Source organism: Peromyscus maniculatus, chromosome 6 (genome assembly GCF_049852395.1).
Source record: "Peromyscus maniculatus bairdii isolate BWxNUB_F1_BW_parent chromosome 6, HU_Pman_BW_mat_3.1, whole genome shotgun sequence".
Lineage (NCBI taxonomy): Eukaryota > Metazoa > Chordata > Mammalia > Rodentia > Cricetidae > Peromyscus > Peromyscus maniculatus.
This window is the reverse complement of record NC_134857.1, coordinates 2,182,762-2,205,515: the sequence shown is the minus strand read 5'-3', so window position 1 is coordinate 2,205,515 and position 22,754 is coordinate 2,182,762. Positions and strand designations below refer to the sequence as shown.

General features: G+C 34.9%; 1 protein-coding gene across 20 annotated transcripts in view; it reads left to right on the top strand.

Annotated features, from left to right (window-relative positions):
* Positions 1 to 22,754, top strand: part of Bltp1 (bridge-like lipid transfer protein family member 1) — a 180,106-nt gene that overhangs the window by 88,068 nt on the left and 69,284 nt on the right. For 10 of the 20 annotated variants that reach the window (XM_076573799.1, XM_076573814.1, XM_076573808.1 and 7 more), the window contains 13 exons: positions 806 to 957; positions 1,403 to 1,553; positions 1,728 to 1,880; positions 3,888 to 4,128; positions 5,225 to 5,367; positions 8,916 to 9,135; positions 10,035 to 10,208; positions 11,546 to 11,721; positions 13,391 to 13,566; positions 16,158 to 16,864; positions 17,445 to 17,690; positions 19,505 to 19,598; positions 21,937 to 21,987. In XM_076573799.1, the coding sequence (XP_076429914.1) occupies positions 806 to 957; positions 1,403 to 1,553; positions 1,728 to 1,880; positions 3,888 to 4,128; positions 5,225 to 5,367; positions 8,916 to 9,135; positions 10,035 to 10,208; positions 11,546 to 11,721; positions 13,391 to 13,566; positions 16,158 to 16,864; positions 17,445 to 17,690; positions 19,505 to 19,598; positions 21,937 to 21,987 (2,684 nt within the window). The remainder of the gene's footprint in view (positions 1 to 805; positions 958 to 1,402; positions 1,554 to 1,727; positions 1,881 to 3,887; positions 4,129 to 5,224; positions 5,368 to 8,915; positions 9,136 to 10,034; positions 10,209 to 11,545; positions 11,722 to 13,390; positions 13,567 to 16,157; positions 16,865 to 17,444; positions 17,691 to 19,504; positions 19,599 to 21,936; positions 21,988 to 22,754) is intronic. The other 10 variants (XM_076573817.1, XM_076573812.1, XM_076573815.1 and 7 more) reach the window with 3 other exon arrangements.

Here is a 22,754-nt window from a genome sequence, read left to right as displayed (position 1 = left end):
AACATTTTAAGTTAATCAGTTTCCTTATTAGTTCTTTAGAAGTGTTTGGAGGATTGAGTTAGTATTTTAATGAAGGGAATGAAGACAGACACATGTGGCTGTGAACTGAACAAGAGTTCTTTCAGTGTTCTTTCCCTCTCACCTATTGACCATGCATATTGCTGCAGTAATAATGCATAAGTCTCCCTCCTTTTTTTAAATGTCAAGTTCTGTGTTTTTATACACCCACGTGCTTGGCTCATAGCTCCTTAAAAAAGCAACGTTTCAAATTTAATTATTATGTTTTATGATGCTAAGGATTAAACTCAGGACCTTGTAACATGCTTTGCAAGAGCCAGCCCTACCACTTAGCTGCCTCCCCAGCCATAGAGGTTTTTTTTGTTGTTGCTGTTTTGTTTCTGTTTTTCAGAGACAGTCTTGCTATGTTGCCTAGACTAGTATTGACCTCCTGGGCTTTTAAAAGATCCTCTTGTCTAAGCCTCCAGAATATCTAGGACGACAGGTTTAGATTTCTTTCTCAAAGAAAAGTATATGGGTTCTAGTAAGATGGCTTAGCAAGCAAAGGCATTTGCTGCCTTGTTGCCAAACCTGATGGATGCCCTGGGTTTAGATCTCAAGCAGAAGGTTACTTCGAGGAGTAGCCGTAGTTCAAGGTTTTATATAAGGGTATACTCTGTTGAGCCTGATGGATGAAAAGGTTTTGTGCTTTAAGCCTGTGCTGGTAAGCCTGTGTTGTGGTTCTGCAAGATCAATACATTATTAAGTTGTTGGCTTTTTTTTTTTTTTTTTTTTTTTTTTTGTATAGGATGAAGGAGTTGAATCTGATGATTTGAAAAAAGATCTACCTCTAATGCCACCACCTCCAGATTCATGTAGCATGAAGTTGACTATTAAAGAAATTTGGTTTAGTTTTGCAGCTCCCACCAATGTGAGATCTCCTACGCATGCATTTTCTAGGTAAAAAATTTCAAAATGTAGTTTTATCCATTGACAGTTTGTCCTTATTTCAGACAGTATACTATTCTTTTACATTTACTTCCTGAAATATTTTTCTGACATCTAATACTCTGTGAGTGCTAAGGTAGCTATTCTTCCTGTCTTTTTTATTGGACACTTTCTGTAGACATTATATATTCTCTACTTAACCCAATTTCTTTCCAGTATTTTAGCTTTATTTACTTGTCTTGCTATCGTAAAAATTTTTTGTTTTATTCTTCATTTCAGACATATTTGCCTCTATTTCATTTCCAAGTGTCCATTTCTTATTTATATGTTCATAATTTATTAATGACCAAACAGAAAAATATTGCCTCAGTAAAATAATAGTAATTGCTATAGATATAGGAGATTGTTTGAAATATAAAGCTTGATCTTACATTTTTTTTTATTTTTATTTTAAAAGGCAGCTGAACCTTTTAAGCACTGCAACCCCAGCTGTTGGTGCATGGCTGGTTCCCATTGATCAACTCAAGTCATCTTTAAACAAATTAGAGACTGAGGGAACCCTGAGAATTTGTGCTGTTATGGGATGTATAATGACAGAAGCATTAGAGGTGTGTCTTTTGATCGTATAAGGTATCAGACATGCTTGGTTACTGAAAATATTTCACTATTATAATAGTTATTGGAAGATAACAGATCTACAAGTTCTTAATTACTAGATATCTTTGATTATAGGATCTCTTATACATATAATTTTAAGTCTTTTGTTCTTGTTTGGTTTTCAGAATAAAAGTGTACATTTTCCTCTAAGAAGTAAATACAATAGACTTACAAAAGTTGCTCGCTTTCTCCAAGAAAATCCTTCATGTTTACTATGTAATATTCTACATCACTACCTCCACCAAGCAAATTACTCCATCATTGATGATGCCACAATGGTTAGTACTAGATTTTTTTTGTTGTTTTTTGATACAGGGTTTCTTTGTATAGCTCCTGGAACTCACTTTGTAGATTAGGCTGGCCTTGAACTCACAGATCCTACCTATCTCTGCCTCCTGATTGCTGGGATTAAAGGCCTGCACCACCACACCTGATTTATAAGTATTAGCTTTAAGGAAGCTGCTATTCTGTAGCAGTAGTACTGAGGGACAGGATGAAAAATTTGGTCAGAAATACAGGTCAGTAGATAGCATTGTGCTCTGATTGACATTCTTGGAGTGGCCTGTATAAAGGTGTTAGAAGCTGTCAGCATAAATAGGATTTCTCAGCATGATTAAATGAGAAACAGTCAAAGGTGAAATCTGAAAAAATGCCTAACTTCAAGAAGGTTAGAGAGGTTGAATAAAGCTAAACTGAATGCTAAGAAGGGAAGTAAAAAGAAAGGAGAGCTGAGACAGTTGTATCGTAGAAGCTAAAAGCGTAAGTTTCAAGCCAGGAAATAATCCCTAGAGTCATAATGGTTTAGTAAAATAAAGAGTGATTAATAGAGGGGAGATTATATAATTGCACAACTCATCCCTGCCCCTAGGAAAGCAAATATCAAATTGTGATTGGATTTTTAGAAGTTTGAGAACATTGCTTGTCTTCTCCAGGCTTCTGGGTAGTAGAGCATACACAACAATATTTAGTCAAATTAGGCACCTATGTATCAGTACTATTAATGACCAACCATACCTTTCACCAGGCAAGTAAAGAATCTCTGATAAGTGGTGGGTTTTAAAAAGATGTTTATATCTAAGACTGAAATAGTTTCTACTTTCTGGAAATTGAAGACACAGTTGTACAATGTAAGCCTGACATGCCCATCCTAGTTGTAGTCTGAGAAACTACAACAGAGAAACTTGAGACATTAACCCTGAGGGGATGCTCTACAAGATGTGAAAGGAAGAAAGAGATATAGATGGCACTGTGTCTAGGCAGGAAAGAGAAGACCTGATATTCCTTAGAAAGTGGGTGTGCTTTCCTACTCTGTTATAAATGGAGCTCTTTGGCCAAAGTGACCATTTATATCAGTGTGAGGAATTGCAGTAAAGAAGAGTTGAAGAGAATTCACAATTTTCTTTTTAGACTGAAATAGGAAAGTAGCCAAAGTTTCTTTCCTGTAATCATCTTTATTGTTAACTTTCAAGATAGTTACAAATCCATTTATACCCAGGATTTAATTTGCAGCAATACACTTTAATATTTAAAAGTAGAGATGCATGATAGATTACTAATCTTTGCAGTGAATAATTTTATTTCTCCTAAACTTAGTGAATCATCTAAGTAGCTCAAAAGAAATTTTGAATCTTCATTTGTGCCAAAAAAGTAAAATCAATTAAATGGTTCTTAAAATAACGAAAACAAAAGCAACTCTGTACCCAGTGTTTAATGTCATGTTCACCTGAAGTAGCTGTGGTGTTTTATGACAAAATTATGTAATGCTGTATTTAGAGTTTGGGTTCTGTATCAGGTATTTTCTGTTACTCTATTCAAATACTTGGGGCTGGTAATTTATGAACGAAGGACATTTCTACAGTTTTCAAGTACCCAGAGCATAGCACTGGCATCAATGTGGCTCAATCCCTTGGTGTACGAGGGGGGGGGGGAGATGTCACAATACCAAGACAGGAAGCCAGAAGCAGGTGAAGTAGTGGCCTTGCTCTTTAATAACAGCCCATGTACAGACTAATCAGATCTCACCATAGCTACTGTCCTCAGTGATTTCCATTAGATTCCCTCTTAAAGATTCCTCCCCTTCCTAAAAACATAGCCACACTGGGACCCAAACTTTTAAAGTCCATAAACCCTCTAGGGACATTTGTAATGTATGTGTAGCTGTAGGAAGTTTTATTGTCAATTTGAAATCCTAGTGTTGAACAAATTATTTAAAATCTAAATTTTAGTTTCTTCATCTTGTAAGTGGGCATTTGGAGATTTAAATAAATCCTTCATTGTTACCGTAGAGTGATGGACTCCCTGCATTGGTAACTTTAAAGAAAGGATTAGTTGCTTTGGCACGGCAGTGGATGAAGTTCATTGTGGTGACACCTGCCTTCAAAGGAGTTAGCTTACACCGACCAGCTCAGCCACTGAAACCTCCAGCTGCTATGGACCAGGAGCATGAAGATGGACTTGGCCTGGATAATGGAGGTGGTCTTCAAAGTGATACCAGTGCTGATGGCGCAGAATTTGAGTTTGATGCAGGTACCTTTAAACTAGGGTACTTTTCTACTTATCTTTTCTCAGTGTAATCATTGTTTTTTTGTTTGTTTTTGTGGGGTGGGGTTGGTATGTGCCTCTTGTAGGAATAGCTTCATATTAATAATACACCTCTTTAAAAGATACCAATGAAGACCTTTTTCCTGTAGTTATTAATTAGTGAATTATTAATAGAAGCAAATGCTAGCTGTTGCATAGTTGGTCACATGGTATTCAATAATTTTGATTTTTGTCTCAAATTCAAAAATGCTGTGGTTTAACTGTACAGTTGTGAATTTTTATAAATCCACATTCACAAATGACTTTGGAATCTTTTTATTGAACAAATTTTATAATTTGGCTTTGTGAGATACAGTAGATTTAGGATCTATCCAGTAGAGACAACTTCTATGGCAAACTCATTTTTAAAAAAAAAAAAAAAAAAAAAACCCTGCCTTTTAAAATTGTATTTGCCCCATCTATCTATTTTTAAAGAAGTTTTATCTTGTCATCTATTGCATATATTTGATATTGAAGTAAATTTAGAAGCCTGAGCTTAGCATACAATTCTGTAAATAAAATGTGTTATATATGAAGTTTTTGAAATGTATGTTTGTACTTGAACTTTTTATTATGATAGATTGTCTTAAAGTGTTTTGAAAAAGAATTAAAGGCAGGGGAAAGGGTAGTCCTAAAATTACAGCTTTCAGAACATTTGTATAGCATAATTTTTAAAACTTTACTTTTAATAGATATATTATTAAAAGTAGCCTGAATTTTATTGATTATTATCCAGAATTTAGTATGCACAGAGGTTGATTAGTTCAGTGACTTCCCTTCTAATTATTCATAGTACCTGTATTCATTTGTCGCACACTGCATAGTCTAGAGGGTAATTGAGTTGAATTTTGTCACTATATTTGTAGATGATGTAAACTCAGATTAAGGTTGGAGAGTAAGGAAACAAAAATATGAAGATTATAAAAATTTAGATTTTTCAGCTTGTAAAGATGGATTTTAATTATACAGATCAGAACGCTGGTTGATTTGTCAAGAAAATATATGGTCATATATCTAACTTATTCTTTTTTAACCATTTTAGCCACAGTTAGTGAACACACAATGCTTCTAGAAGGAACAGCTAACCGGCCACCACCTGGTAGCTCTGGACCTGTCACTGGAGCTGAAATAATGAGGAAGCTTTCTAAAACTCACACCCATAGTGACTCTGCATTAAAAATAAAGGTATGGTATTGCTGGTTTTGATTAAAATTTAAAACTTACATTGTCGACCTAATTTTTTTATTTCAATATTAAATGTATTAAATGTCTACTCCAAATATTCCAATAGTTTATATTGAAATTAATTTGGTTAATAACTTTTGGTGTATATATTTCCATGAAAATTGTATCATCAGTGATTAATAATTAAAGACTGCTCAACCTTTGTGGGGTTTTTTTAATCTTATTGAATATTATATATAATAAAATTCAGTATTAAAAATTTTGATAATCTTGTCATTTCAGTTTTAGTGATAAGCCTTTTAGGCTGTATATTATCAATTACAAAGATTAGGTTGGGATTTTATAAATTACCATCTTAATTTATACTCCATTATTTTAATAAGTTTAAAGAATGCTCGGTAAGAGGGACAGTATAGTCAGGTGAGTAGACTAGCATATAGAGCAATACCCTCATTTTTTTTTTTTTTTTTTTTTTTTTTTTGGTTTTTCGAGACAGGGTTTCTCTGTGTAGCTTTGCGCCTTTCCTGGAGCTCACTTGGTAGCCCAGGCTGGCCTCGAACTCACAGAGATCCGCCTGGCTCTGCCTCCCGAGTGCTGGGATTAAAGGCGTGCGCCACCAACGCCCGGCACAATACCCTCATTTTAATCCTGCTCTGTAACTTGAAAAATTACTGATTTGTGCCTCCTTATTTGTAAGGTAGGTATTTTGATAGCAACCTCCTTTGGAGGATTATGATGAGAAATAACTGAGTTAAGACATGTAAGTGTATCTGATACTTTGTATTATTATGGGTTTTTTTTTTTTGTTTTTTGTTTGCTTTCCTAAGAACTGAAAACTATTAGTTAATAGTTTTATTTTCACTCAAAGTCTGCATGTAGATTTATAGTAATAGAATAATTTTTGACATTAAAATATTAAATTTATAAATAAAATTTCTAAATAAAATACACATGAAAAAGGGCTACCAAATAAACAACAGCAACAAAAGTTTTTTCCTAATCATTAAGAAAAAGACAAGATACTAAAAAGAAAAGTTAAAAAATGTATAAAGGCATAAAATATGTCATAAAAAATATGCATACACGCCGGGCGGTGGTGGCACACACCTTTAATCCCAGCACTCGGGAGGCAGAGGCAGGCGGATCTCTGTGAGTTCGAGGCCAGCCTGGGCTACCAAGTGAGTTCTAGGAAAGGTGCAAAGCTACACAGAGAAACCCTGTCTTGAAAAAACAAAACAAAAAAAAATGCATACATATATGCAGATGCATTCTCTTATAAAGAAATATAAAATAAAATGACATTTCCATTTTTATCTATAAGATTAGCATACTAGATATATATTATAGGTGAAGATTTTTTTTTTTTTTTTTTTTTTTTTTTTTTTTTGGTTTTTCGAGACAGGGTTTCTCTGTGTAGCTTTGCGCCTTTCCTGGGACTCACTTGGTAGCCCAGGCTGGCCTCGAACTCACAGAGATCCGCCTGGCTCTGCCTCCCGAGTGCTGGGATTAAAGGCGTGCGCCACCACCGCCCGGCTATAGGTGAAGATTTAAGAAAACAGTTATTCTCCTACAATATTAGAATATTGTTGTATGACAAACCTTGTCCTGGGGAGACACTACACACATGGCTACTCACCCCAAATAGAGAACCAATGACATACCAAAGTACAGATACTACCAGAGTCCAACCTGGAGAAGCAGTGAGTTTTATTGGGTTACTTTCAGGAATAAGAATGGAATGTTTCAATCTGGGAGGACACAGTTGCACAAGAAGTAAACACGGTCCTGACTTTTGAAGGACAGTATGGCAATTATATGTAAAAGTTAAAATCTTATCATGTCAAGTACTACTCATTCTAGAAGTGACCATAAGTGATCAGATAGATCCTAGAACTTTTTTGGCAATACTGAATGGGAAAATAATGAACATGTCTTAAAATATTTAAGCATTTTAGAGGGCTAATAAATTATGTACAGTTATAAATGCCTACGACAAAGCCTTTCCAAAAAGGGGTTGGGTTAGGTTTGTGTGCAGCTATGGATGTCACTGGAGTTACATGGATTGAATTAATAGTAGAATATAGGGATGTGAGTGTGTGTGTGTGTGTGTGTGTGTGTGTGTGTGTGTGTGTGTGTGTGTGTATCTGTGTGTGTGTGTTTTAGTTTTCTACTGCTATGAAAAAACACCCTGACCAAGGCAACTTATAAAAGAAACCATTTAAATGGAAACTTACAGTTTCAAAGGGTTAGAATCTATGACCATCATTGTGAAAAGTATGGAGGCAGAGCAACATGGCAATGGAGCAGTAGCTGAGAGCTTACTTGTTAAGACAACTATGAGGCAGAAAAGAGAGCTAACTGGGAATGGCATGGGCTTTTGAAACTTCAAAGCCATCCCTAACAGAAATTTTCCAAAAAGGCCACACCTCCTAATCCTTCCCAAATTGTTCCACCAACTGCAGAACAAAGCATTCAAATATGTGAGCCTATGGTTTCTATTCTTATTCAAACCACCACAGTGTGTATGCTTTTATAGCATATAAATACATAGTACAGAAAGATAAAAAAACTAGAAAAACATTGGGAAAGGGATCTAGAAAATTAGAACACAGAACTTTCTACTAATGTTTCTTATGCTTTTAAAGTTTTTATTTTGTGTACATATTGCCTTTTAAATTAATTTATTTGTTAAAGTGGTAATTTTAAAACATACACAGTAATTGATGCACTCTTCGTTATTAAAGTGCTAGAAGGGTGAGTATTCTCATTTCATTTTTGTTGCTATGACAAATGCACTTAAGCAACACAGAAAGGAAAGGGTTTTTTGTTTGTTTGTTTGTTTTTTACTTATAATTCATGTGATAGTCCATCATTTCAAAGAAGTCAGGACAGGAACTCAAGCACTTAGTCATATCTTACTGACCGTCAAGAAAGAAAAGAGAATATATGCATCCTTGCTTGTTTGCACTCAGCTAATCTTTGTCCTCTTTTATACTGTGCAGGACCCCTTTTCTAGGGAGTGGTGCCACTTACAACAGGCTGTGTCCCCACATCTTTCAGCAGTTAAAACGGTCTTCCACAGATATGGACATAGGCCAGCCAAGTCTTGACAATGCCCCATTAGACTGTCTTCCCAACTTGACTGTGTCAAGTTAACAGTCAAAACCAATGAGCAAAGACTTGCTTAAGTCCTGATGCTCTGATTACTGGCCCCTTAGATATTTACAAGCATTTTATTTCCTGTATTCTGTTTGAGATTCTATTCTATGACTCTTGTTCAACTGTAGAAACTGATTAGTGATTCATTGTTAAAATACTTCAAGGAATATACTTAAATACTTCAAGGAATATACTTAAATAGCCCTTAGTATTGTACTACAGAGTTATAGAAAATGCATTTTTACATTTGACACTCAACAATCCTAGTAGACAGAATCACTATATTAAAGGGTAGGATAGCTAGCAGCAATAGCAACTGTCAGAGAGGTTGTAATTATCAGGAGTCATTTTTACATATGTTAGAAAAAAATCCTGTGTTCATTTTTTAGGGCATTCATCCGTATCATTCTCTGAGTTACACCAGTGGAGACACTGCTACAGATTCTCCAGTCCATGTTGGACGCAGTGGGATGCCAGTAAAGGAGAGTCCAAGGAAGGAGAGCCTTCTCAGCTATCTGACTGGAAGCTTCCCAAGCCTGCACAACCTTCTGGAAGGCACTCCTCAGAGAAGCAGTGCAGCTGTGAAAAGTAGCTCCCTAACAAGAACAGGTATCTAGCTCCACTGGATCCTGGTCTCACCTCTGGACACACACACACACACACACACACACACACAATTAAAAATAAAACAATTCTTTCGGCCAGGCGGTGGTGGTACACGCCTTTAATCCCAGCACTCGGGAGGCAGAGCCAGGCAAATCTCTCTGAGTTCAAGACCAGCCTGGTCTATAGAGCGAGATCCAGGAGAGGCACCAAAACTACACAAAGAAACTCTGTCTCGAAACAAAAACAAAAACAAAAACAATTCTTTCAATTAATTTTCTAATGTGGAGAATTAGAAAAAAGTTTATGATATACTTTGGTTGCATGACTAATCTTTTTAGCATGCTTTGTTTTTGAAAAAATATTTTAGAATAAAAGTATAACTTTCTCTTCATGCCTTTCACTTTTTGTTTTCAAAAATGTGTTGACTAATGCCAAACTACACATGCTCAGACTAAGGAATGTAGAATCATAATAAATAATGATAATAAAAATGATAATAAAAATGAATCCTGATAATAAAAATGAATTCTGTACTAATGCTTTAGAATCCACCTAACAACCTCATGAAGTGAGAGTTAAAAAAATGCCTGGAGAGATGGCTCAATAGTTTAAGAGCACTAGCTGCTGTTGCAGAGGACCTAGGTTTGCTTCCCAGCATCCACATGGCCAGTGACAACCATCTTAACTCCAGTTCCAGTGGATCCTGATGCCCTCCCTCTTCTGGCTCCCACAGGCACTGCATGCACTTTGTACACAGACACACTTAGGCAGAACGCCTATATGAATAAAATAAAAGTAAAGGAATCTTTAAAAAAATATTTACAAAGACATTTTTATCTGACTTTGTGAAAATATGTAAGTGGCATTCTCTGTGTTATAGTATATGGTAATTTTATTCTCAGTAAACTTTGTTTCAGGAAATACAGTGGCCACTGACATGTTGTCTGAACATCCTTTGTTATCTGAGCCATCATCTGTGAGTTTTTATAATTGGATGTCAAATGCTGTCGGTAATCGTGGAAGTGTGGTACAGGAATCTCCTGTTACAAAGTCAGGACATAACAGTCTTCCAACAGGTATTACGATTGTCGTTTTTATCTTAACTGTCTTAAGTGGCACGCATAGTTTCAGCAAAATCTTGTTTCTCAGAGGATGGTTAAATTGTCAGATGTTTAAGTGATATTTGGTGGAAATTGGACTCTTTCAGAAAATGGTAAATTAAACTATCATTTGGTATTCTTGCTATATCAAATACAAGATTTAAAGAATTTAGAACTTCCATTTGATGTGGTTGGTTAAACATTCATAACACCAAAGGAGGCAAGTTAAAAAACATAAAGTGTAGTTACAACATGGTGTATCTATAGTATAGAAAATATTTTGAATTTGTCTAGCTCTCTCTGAGACATCATAACTATTAATTCACGTACTCTTTGTAGTTACTTAACAAATACGTAATCAGATCTTTGGGAACAGTAAAGTAAGATTTCTTTGCCTAAGGAGAGAGATAAATAAGGCCCATTTATTAATTTTAAAAGAATATGCCTGTGTAGGACGAAAACTGACAGCATGTTCCCCTAAGAAAGTAATGGCTATATCCAGTGTAAGTATATTACCCTTCCTTTTCCTATATTTCCAAATTACTAAATATTGAAGTAAACTTTGGTACTGATTACTAAGGGCCACTAAAATGAATCTTTAAAACAGCTATCTGAATCATGTGAATTCTTTTCATATAGAAATTATTAAAATGTGAAAAGTAGTTGATTTGTGAGTGCTTACTCAGCTCTTTTCTTGTTGGTGTCGCCCACCTCAGTCTTGAAGTCTTCTGATATCTTCATGCTAGGTCTTTGCATTGACTCTAGACTGAAGACAATACAAAGACGGCACCCTGCAGTTCTTGGCATCTTTTCTGGTTCTCAGTTTCACTGTTGTTCTGAGTGGCTGTAGTTTAAATTACCAGAGAACTGGAATGGAACAGTTCCTCTTTCTCAAGGGTCCTTTGTATGGAAATTTACATGATAAAGAACATGAGGGGAGGGGGGAACCTTAGTTCATTTGGTTTTGTTCATCCTCAGGAAAGCCTGGATATGGTTCTGTTAACTCTGTGACTTTTACCCTGCTACATTTACTTTTCAAAGATTTTTCCTTTCATAAAATTCTACATTTTGGACTGACTGGCTTAAGTACCTGGATAAAGATCACTAGTATTTTCTGAATATTTATTTTCATTTTTTAATTAATAAATTACAGCTATAAAATTTTACTATTACATATTATTAGTTTTTCCTTATCAATGGTCTGGTAAGGGTACTACAACATAGATTGTTTTTAATTTTGACTTGTTATGCTCTTTTATGGTTTTCCTATTTCCAAATGGAGTCACATTTTACTCTTGAAATTTTGTTGCTAGGAGTTGCACCCAATCTTCCTACAATACCATCAGCCTCAGATTTCAACACCGTCTTGTCTAGTGATCAGAATACTCTGGATGGGACACATTCTCAGCACAGTACTAGTCAAGATGATGTGGCAGGTGTGGAAGAAGCAAACCAAGGCTTTCCTGCTGTTCAGCTTGCTGATGCACAGGTGAGCTTACCTGTTTTACTTGATACTGAACTCACCTCCTGCAGCAGGGCTTAGAGCAGGAACCATTGAGCAGTAGGTACCTGAAGTTCAAATGAACTCTATTCTGTGCCTGTGGTAAAAGCCTTCATGCAGAACAGGAACAGCTTTTAAAAAGTACATTGATTAATCATGAATGCAGATTTACCAATAGGTTATCAAATTGAAAGTCTGGTTATGATGTTCTTGTTATGCATTAAAAATTGACTGTAATATGACTAGAAAGTTAAATTTTATCATATCCCACACTCTTTATTAATAGGCATCTCAGCCTTTTGTCCCAGGGTTTGACATTTACCATAGATAAATAGTGGGAAATCATTAGAATATCTTTTTTAAGTTTGAATGGCTAGAAGGCAAATTGGAGAGTAGGACATAGGGATTAAGAACTGTCAGAGTGAAAGAGGCTTGAATGTAAATGTGTACTTATGAGGAGTTCAGAAGGCCACCCACAAAAGAAAGAAGGGCTGGGGTGGGATGACATTTGTACACAATGAGAAATAATGACGTAATATGTATTTTTACTCTAAAAATTTTGGGGAAAGGAGGAGATTTGTAAATTATTAGCTTCCTTTTCTTCTGTATCACATATACCACATTTACTTATTTTATGTTTTGGAGTATTTTTTAGGACTTCTTTTTTAAATGGGAGAGTAGGAAAATCTTTTTAGCTCCTGTTTCAAGTTCATTGTGCGTATTTGAATCCACTGGGAAACACAAAGACTTAGATTCAATTCAAATGTAGATTCAGTGAATTTATTCTTAATGCTAACAAAAGGACTGTAACCTTAGAGCCAAAGGGCATGCTGGAAGTGGGGTAAGGTGATTTTGAAGGCAAACATCAGAAAGGCGTGTACTAACAACTATCCATGGAATTGAATCCACAGAGGGGCGGTTGATAGAGTATTATGGTATTCTACTATTAAACATATATAGTTGCTTCTGTGACATTGAGTTAGCTGGAGATTTGACCAGAGTAATGCATATCTATAAGCATTTAGAGAAGGAATCTTTAAAATATATTTGCTAAAACATGTTAAATAACTGAAGTAGCCAAGTAATATCATTTAAAATGGGATAAATGTTCATAATACAACATGTAAACTGTTTGTGTGTTATTACTAGAAGTGTTAAACTATTAGTGAACCATATATATTGTTTTTGGGTTGTTTTGTTTTTGTTTCCATTCCTGGAGATTGAGCTCATAGCATCTCTCATGCTAGGCAAGTGTCTATTACTGAGCTGTAGCCCCATCCCACTTTAAAAAGTTATTTTGAGATAAGGTCTCACTAAGTTGCCCAGGCTGCCCTTGAACTCACACTGTAGCTCAGGCTTTGAATTCTTATTCATTTTGACTAGCTTCTCTATTAGCTGTGATAGTAGGCTTGTACCACAAGGCCTAGTACCAGTTTTGTTTAATAGAAACACACATAGAATTTTTAAAAAGCATGAGTGAATGTAATTTAAATTATTTTATTCTCAGGAAAGTTATAGGTAATCTTTGTTTACGTCAAAACCATTATGATGTCTGTTTTGTTTCATTTAGTGATAATAGATGCTATGTGCTAGAGTAAGAACAGAAGTAAACAATGAACAGTTAATTATGTTAATGTGGTTGTTTGATGTCTTCCAGGTTGTTTTTAAACCTCTTCTGAGTCATACTGGAATCCAGTCACAGGACACAATGCCCCTCTGTTACCGGATGTACTTTGGAGAACACCTTTCATTTTCAGGAACTTTGGACTGCCTCAGAGCAGATATTGTAGATTCAGACACAGCTAAAGACAGAAAAGGCAAAAGAGCAAGAAGGTATTTTTGTAGTGTATAAAATTTTATTCCAGAATTATAATTAATTTTAGTAACAAAACATAATTTCTACATAATAAATGCAGTAATCATATTTTGTTATAAATAATTTGTTGATTTTATTAATGGATCAAGCAGTCGATTTTAGGCATATTTTTGTAGCATATACATGGGGTATTCTAAAGTATATTTATTGATAAATGCACTTAGCATTTATTTATTTTTTTTAAAGATTTATTTATTTATTATATATACAGCATGTATGATTACTGGCCAGAAGAGGGCACCAGATCTCATTACAGATGGCTGTGAGCCACCATGTGGTTGCTGGGAATTGAACTCAGGACAGTCAGTGCTCTTAACCGCTGAGCCATCTCTCCAGCCCGCACTAAGCATTTATATGCTTAGCTTCAGTAGTAGAGATTTTTTGGTTCTTTGGTTTTAATCTTTGTACTTACCTTGAGTTGACTTTTAGCAGATTAGTTAGATTAGTTAGATTGTTATGGATATATCTATATATGTATGCGTGTGTCTGTGTGATTGTATGCACACCTGTATGTTTAAAGGTGGGATATACACATGCACAGACACCAGAAGATGTTGGATATTGTAACAAGAGCCTAAGTGGTGTGTGTATATGTATATACATATACACACACACATACATACATACATGCATAATCAATTTATTAAGGGGTTCTATGGGGAAAACAGACTCACTGATAAACAGGATAAGGTAAATCCAGTTGCAGAGTCCTTGGAAAGCTGGAGACCGATAAACACACGGCCTGATCTGGTCTTCACCACCCAAGATAGTGCAGCTCCCCCCCTTTTTTTAGAAAGAGATTGCATTTATAATCACTCCCCTTTAAATAAAAACAAACATTCACAAACAATGTTTTGGGAATTTGGGCATAGCTTTTCATACTACTTCCTGCTGATTGGGTTTATCTGGCTACAAGGTATTCTCTAATATTTTCTATCTGTTCATATGAGACAGAGTCTCTCTTCACCTGAGGGTAATATTTTGCTGGCTAGGCTGGAAACTACCAAGCCCTGGAAATTTTCCTATTTCCTAAACCCTTAGATCTGGGGTTATAGGTGTTCATGGGATGCTTGGCTTGTTAAATGAGTGCTGAGGTCTGGATTCCAGTCCTCATGATTGCAGAGCATGCACTCTTAGTCAGAGCTACCTCTCCAGCCCCTCAAACAGTATTTTCTATCAGGAATAGAGTAAAATTCATACTGAGAGCATAGCCATCAGAAACAAACATACAGGAAGACAAATGTAGCATGTGTGCAGTAAAGGCAGGAGCTATCTGTTACTGCCATTCTGTATTTTCATGAGTACTTCTTCCATTTCCTTACTGCTTGAGTAGGCAGTTTTTTATCTACTAATAGGTTTTACTGTTCTTTTTTTATAAGTTGAAATTTTACTTTGGGTATACTCTTAATACCTTGTAAAACTACAAAGAAAACCTAAATATGTTACAAAAACATTATCAGAAATGCCACCTTTGACCTTATTGCCAGTTCTTAACTCACCTGGCTGCTTTTGTCCTAAGTGACTGTGTCAGCATGTACCCAGAATTCTTTTCTTCTTTTCTCAACTGTTCTTCCTTTTGGTCATCTTTATATATTTCAGATTTTCTGTTTGTTGTTTATTTTTTTCTCAGAGATTTGTTATCCCCCCTCCTCATTTTTGGATTATTTTCCTATCTTTTTAGTCTTTCTGTTTGTTCTAGTTCTTAGTGTCCAGTGTTTCCTTCTATAACCGCATGGAAAGTTTTTTGTGACTGCCTGCATTTTTATATAGTATAACTATAATGTGACATACTTTTTATTAATAAATGCTATTACTCAGTAAGGAATTACATGTTCTGGTTATCAGCTCATAGTTAAATTAGTTTCTGCTTTTTTAAAATAGAAAATAGTCTCTCTTTAATTTGCCCTGTGTGGCAGTGTATGGAAAAAGAGGAATGCTCTTTACTTGAGATTTATTGTTATTGTTGAGAGAACTTGAATGGCTTTTAAAAATAAAATGTTTAAGATGACTGTAATTCTTACACAAAAGTTTTTCGACAAGTGAAGGATATGACAATAATTTTTGTGTAAGACTTTAGGTATTTTCAGTGTGATTTTGTTTCAGTTAGTTTTCATTTCCACTTGCAATTTGGCAAACCAAGCTGTGAGGATTTTCTTTCCAATAACAAATAAAATTATGTTTGAAAATTCAATTCATCATTTAGTATTGAGGGACTGGTTCTAATTGATCTTTTTGTTAACTCTAAATTTCCATATTGTTTGGTATTGTTGGATGTGCTTTTGGATAGCAAGAAAAAGAGTTTCATTATTTTATTGAAACTTTTAAAATTGAAGAGCAAATTTTAGATTAAAATAAACAAGAAAAACTAAAGGCTATCTGCTAGCTCCTGAAAAGACTGAACTAGTTCAAACACATAATGTATTGAATCTCTTGCTTAGTGATACATTTCACCTTGGAGGTTATGATGTGTATAAAGGTGTAAGAATTTGCTATGCTGGTTTTCAAAAAAATGAAGTAGCTGCCTTTCATTTTCTTTTGAACATTTTAGGCAAGGCCATGTGAATCTTCCTCCACTTGAGTTCAAGCCAGCATTAATGTTGGAAACCTTCAGCATCAGTGCTGTTGTGATGGAAAAATCCGTGTGTACTCCTCAGAACTCCACCAGTGCCCTTTCCTTTCATGATCTCAATAAGCGCTATTACAATACCTTCCACTGCAACTTCACTATTTCCTGTCAGTCGATAAGTCAACATGTAGATATGGCTTTGGTTCGTCTTATCCATCAGTTCAGTACAATGATAGATGACATCAAAGCAACTCAGACAGACATTAAACTTAGTAGATACACAGCTGGATCAGCTTCTCCTACACCTACCTTCAAAACCAGAAAACACCGGGATTTCCGTTCATCTGACTTCAGCCGCAGTTCTAGAGGAAGTCTCAATGGCGGCAACAGAGTAAATAATGCCAAGAACAAACGGGCCAACAATGAGAACAACAAAAAAGAATCCCGAAACAAAAACTCGCTAGGAAGATCTGAAAGAAGAACTTCAAAAGTATCTAGGAAAGGTTCAAAAGATGTGGTGGATCACATGACCATTCATATGGATGACTCTGATTCCATTACAGTGTCAGAACAAAGTGAGCCTTCGGCTGAGTGCTGGCAGAATATGTATAAATTGCTTAACTTCTATTCACTTATCTCAGATCCAACAGGAATATTGGAAAAGTCTTCAGAAACATTTGGACCAGCAGGTAATATGCATTTTTATGATTTTAAAATTTCTGTTTAGGGCCGGGCGTTGGTGGCGCACGCCTTTAATCCCAGCACTCGGGAGGCAGAGCCAGGCAGATCTCTGTGAGTTCGAGGCCAGCCTGGGCTACCAAGTGAGCTCCAGGAAAGGCGCAAAGCTACACAGAGAAACCCTGTCTCGAAAAACCAAAAAAAAAAAAAAAAAAAAATTTCTGTTTAGGAATGCTAAAGTAGATGGTAAATTGTTCACCATATAATGGTATAAATTATTGAAATGTAGAGAAACTGGTAGTCACCAAGGAGAGAAAAATCATGCTGATATTCAAATATTCTATCAGCATACTTCCCATCTTCCCTGACTCTAACATGGACTCCTCTTTAAAAGATTCAGACAGACTTAATTTCAAATGTCCTTACTCCAGTAGATACTAGGGAAGATGTTGAAAAAAAATAGCTACATCATTTAGAGAAGGAAGAGGTCTAGTTTAGAATTTGAAACCAAGAAAGCTAATACAGTATTTAGAATGTTTTTTATGTTGCATTTTTCAAATCTTGAACCTTATACTTCTATTTAATAAAAAGGTGTTCGGAGTCCTACAGAGCCAACATGTAGAGTTGTGTTTGAGAATGAACAAGACAACAACAGTTTGACTAAAACACAGAGGAAACGAAGTCTGGTAACCTCTGAACCTCAGCATGTTACTTTAATCGTGTTTGGGATTGGCATGGTGAACCGCACACACCTAGAAGCAGATATTGGTGGGCTGACAATGGAATCAGAACTGAAGAGGATCCATGGCAGTTTCACTCTTAAGGAAAAAATGAAAGGTATAATGCTTTTCTAGTACACTAATGTTGCTTTGCTAAAAAAAGTAAATGCCACCACATTGCAGAAATTCCCACTTACCAGGCTTTCTTCAGAAAATGAGACTTGCCAAAATTCTGCAAGTTAGTCAAGATCAGTGAGGGAGCTTTGATACCTAGCAGAAGTCCTTGGGCATGGGCTCACTAATGTCTGATGCTGAGTGGTACCTATTCACTACCTTGTCTTTGAATGTCAACTACTAAAATGTTTCAGATGTCTGAAAATGCAAGAAAAAAGTGAATTCATAAAATATTTGCTTTTCTTTATTACTACTATAGAAATCTCATAATCTAGAACTCATTTTTAGTATTTTTATAAAAGTTAAGAACTTTATAAAAATTCTGTTAGTGGGTAGAAAAGTTCCCCTCTAGTAATGAAAATGTGCCATTCATCTAAAAATTGATCATAGAAAGTATATTTCATTAAATATAGAACATCTGTTTAAATATGCTCCAATAACTACTATATCACAAAGAAAATAATTCCACCAGATGTAATCAGTTGTAAAATGTAGCTCAGTTTCAGAAATTGTTGTATTACACAAGAAAATTATGAATGACCATATGTTTTATTATTTTATGATTACCCAATAAATAAGTCTAAATTTTGCATTAAATACCCGTCTTTAAATATTTTGTTTCGGCCGGGCGGTGGTGGCGCACGCCTTTAATCCCAGCACTCGGGAGGCAGAGGCAGGCGGATCTCTGTGAGTTCAAGGCCAGCCTGGGCTACCAAGTGAGTCCCAGGAAAGGCGCAAAGCTACACAGAGAAACCCTGTCTCAAAAAACCAAAAAAAAAAAAAAAAAAAAAAAAAAAAAAAAATATTTTGTTTCATACCCTGATTATGAATCAAAAGTTAATCAAACACTGATTTTACATGAAAATTTATGAGATTAAAGAAAATTATTGAAGAAATGAAAGATTATAAATTGCTGAGAGACATGGAAACACATTAATTCTCTAATACAAGGTAAAGGATGTATAGTGCATATACTTCAGATAGCTACATTAAAGTAAAAATTTTTTTAACTTCAGTGGTTTTCAAACTAGTTTCTTTATTGTTTTAATAAACATTAAGAATTATATTGGTACTTTTGGTTAGAATCTGGGAAATGGACATTCACTTCTAAATCAATTGATTTAACATCCCCAAAGTTTAATAGGTTTTATCAATAGTCTTTAAACTATATGTATTCTTTGGCCTAGCAATTCTAGTTCTTAGAAAGCTAGAAAGAGCAAAAAGTCATAATTGTGAGAAAATGATTGATGTTAAAGACTTGATTGTTATTTTTATACACAGGTTAAGGTTTACCCATTACAAATTATATGAACGGATTTATTTATATGAAAACAAATGCTAAAATAGAAAATCAAGCAAAATGATGTGTGTTTTATTTCATTTTGTAAGTAATAAATATATTAAAATCATAGGAATTACATGAAGCAAGAGTAGTAGTTTATTTGATTTCCTTTTTTTCCTTTCAAAGTACATCTGTGGTATAGACCATTTAATACCAGTACATTATTTAATTTATGAAGGCATGTTAAAGTACATTTTTATATAATTCTAGTTTTCATGTATACTCTGTATGCATATATGAATACAAAAAAGTAAGCTGAGGAAGTTTTCTTAAGGCATTTGACAATAAATGATCACATTTTATTATAATTTACAGCTATCATTTGTCACCAAATATATTGTGAATAAAATAATTTTAATATAAGATACAATGATCTTATTTCCAGAATTCATATTACTTTTTTTCTCATATTTAAGATGTTTTACATCAAAAGATGACTGAGACATGTGCTACTGCTCACATTGGTGGGGTTAATATTGTGCTACTTGAAGGGATCACACCAAACATACAGTAAGTGTGTTTACTTTTACTGTTTTCTTATACTTCTTTGTTACAGTTTATAGAACACTTGGAATTCCTTGAATGAACTCATACTTGATGAATTTTGAGGGTTTTTTTTTATAGTGTTTCTAGATACTGTCATTAAGAATATCACCTAATAGGATATGAGGGCAATCTGGCTGCAACATCTGTCACCCTATTGGTCTCCATAGTTGATTTGGCTGATCTAGCTGGCTAAGCGGGCCCTTCTTCCTTCACCTCTAATAGAGGAGGAGCAGTTTTTAGTCAGTGGTGTACAACTAGCTGTGTTCCTCTACTAGAACCTCCAAACATGCTCCCAAGAGTATCACCTAATAAATTATTTTTGGAAAAAATAATTGAGTTTGCTACTCCTTCCTACCCTAAATTCACCTCTGTTTAAAAATAAGAAAGAATGAAAAAGAAAAGCCCAATTTTTAGTACTTTGTGAGATTGTTTTGAAAAAATGATCACAGCACAGATTTCTGTTTAGCATGTAGATTGTAAATTTTCCTGTCATTTAAATAGTTACTTAAAATTACAAACTCTTAATTTTATATTAAGTAACCATTACTTACTTTTAAGTAATCATTACTTTTATTAAGTAACTAAGTAATCATTACTCATATTCACCTAGACTTCAAATTTGTAATTTTGCATTTAACAAAATAACAGTTAAAGCCTTTGAAATATGTTACAGTATAAATTAAAACTGTTTAAAAGAGCATATCAAGCCAGTGTGGTAGCTTACACTTATAATTCCAGTACTTGGGAGATTGAGACAGGACAGTTACCACAAATAGAGGCCAGCTTTAGCTATATATTGTATCCCAGGCTACCCTGGATTATGTAAGAACCTGTTTAAAGAAAAATAAATAACAACAACAACAAAACCAAATAAATAAAACCCATATATTGCATTTTAACTCCTCTTTGTTCTTTTTTTTTTTTTCCTGTAAGTTCTGTTCTTGGGTTTGTTCAAAATTATTCTATATTGATAACATTTACTCATGGTTTGCCAACACTTGTTGATGAAGAATGCATTAACCATATGACATGTTTATATCTTTGGCAGTATTTGCCTTAATTTCTAATTTGTTTTCAGTGGGTCAGTTTTGCATTATAACTGATAGTGTTTTAATAGCTAATGTCATATTTTGAGAATTTGTTCTTCTTTGATGATATAACTAGTGTTATGCTAATATTGTCCTGCAATATAGTCCTCAGGCTAGATAATCACTAAATAGATTTGGCTCCTACTGTAAAACTTATTAATAGATTAACTAAAAAAAATAATCAGTTACAGTTCTAGTCACAGTGTTTTGGAAATCTGGAAAATGCAAAACCTGTCTTGGGCAGCATTTCAAGTAGCTATTGATAAACAGGCCAGAGACTGGTAGAAGAGATCTCTTGCCCAAGTAGCTTAGACCTGTTACCTGGAATCCTTGACAGTTTATTTCATAGGAGCTTCCCAGGGCCCAGATCCCATTTACTAAGCAGTCTTAAAAAAGAAGAAGAAGAAGAAGACCAGGAAGACGAGGAAATTCCATGGTTAAAACAGATTTCTCTCCATTCATTGTAGAAGAGCAGCAGATGTAATATTTACTGTATTCTGTAACCCCTGCTGTGCGCCAGGAACCGAATATCAGTTCATTTTCTAATCCTCACTGTAATTCTGTGAGCTGAGGTGAATTTATGTCCACTTCATAGAATAAAAAGAAGTTGAGATTTAGAAAGATCAAAATTTCAGCATAAACTTTTTAAAATGGTCCAATCAGAAGAGCCCAGAGCTGCGCTGCTTACGTCTTCCTCACTCATCTGCAGCAAGTCATCACAAAAAGCACACTTCATGATTGTTCATTGACTCTGAGCCATGTTTACTCTAGCCTCTTCAGAAAGCAAGCCAGGTTCTCTTAGATGTCCTGAGTGCCAGCTTTATCTGGGTCTCATTGTCTGCACTATCTCTCAAGAGAATGCCTTCAGTCTCTTCAGCTTATAAAACTTAATATTTATAAAATAAGGTTCTTATCTTTCCCTTTATCAGTTTTATTTGAAATACAGATGTTCCTTCATTTGTTACTGCCAACCTCTTAGAATTAAGACTTTTTGTTAACACTTTTTGAATTTATTCTTCAGCATTTCATTTCCAACTGCAATTGAAAGGAAATAGAATGGGAAAAAGTAGTTTCAAAAGTAATTTGGAGGAAAACTTTAAGAGCTGGACATTAGTAAAGTTTCCTAATGTTCAGTCCTGTTGTAACTAACTTACATATGAATGCTGATTTGCTTCCTTTTGTTTTCCTGCTTTCTCTTGAATCTGCATCTGTAGATTGGAGGATTTTCCTACATCTCCTACAAGTACAGCCAAACAAGAGTTTCTGTATGTCATACTATTTTTCATGGCTTGTGATTAATATCATATTGTATAATGTTTATATTATCTTTGTGGGATGTGTATAGTTACCATTTCAGAGCTTTACCATAGACACCACTAGATTAAAACATGTTAATAGTCCATCATAGCCTAAGTGAGGGCTGTCTCCTAGGTAAGACAGACTTTGTTTTAGTGTGTAGTGCTTGTGCTGATGTAGACATGTTATTGTTTAGTACTATAACAGAAACCAAAAAACTTAACTTGGTGTGTTTTTGTTGATTACAAAGTAATTTTTAAAAACTAACAGCACATGTGCATGTTTCAGGTTTATAATTGTGTTTTTTATAGGAAGATTTTAATTTCTGATTATCAAGTTTTATCTATGGCTGTTACTACATATGCATTTATGTTTTAAGTATCTTAATTTTAACAATTGTATATATGATATTTTGTTTGCAGTCAGCTATACTTGAGGTGTATGTATCAATGTTCATATGAGTCTGTCACCATGTCACATTAACATGTTACTTCGTATTAGTTTTGTCTTTGGACATTTTTTTTTTTTTGGTTTTTTTTCGAGACAGGGTTTCTCTGTGTAGCTTTGCGCCTTTCCTGGAGCTCACTTGGTAGCCCAGGCTGGCCTCGAACTCACAAAGATCCGCCTGCCTCTGCCTCCCGAGTGCTGGGATTAAAGGCGTGCGCCACCACGCCCGGCAGTCTTTGGACATTTTTTATAAATTTTAAATATGTTGAATAGGTAGGTAGGTGATCTA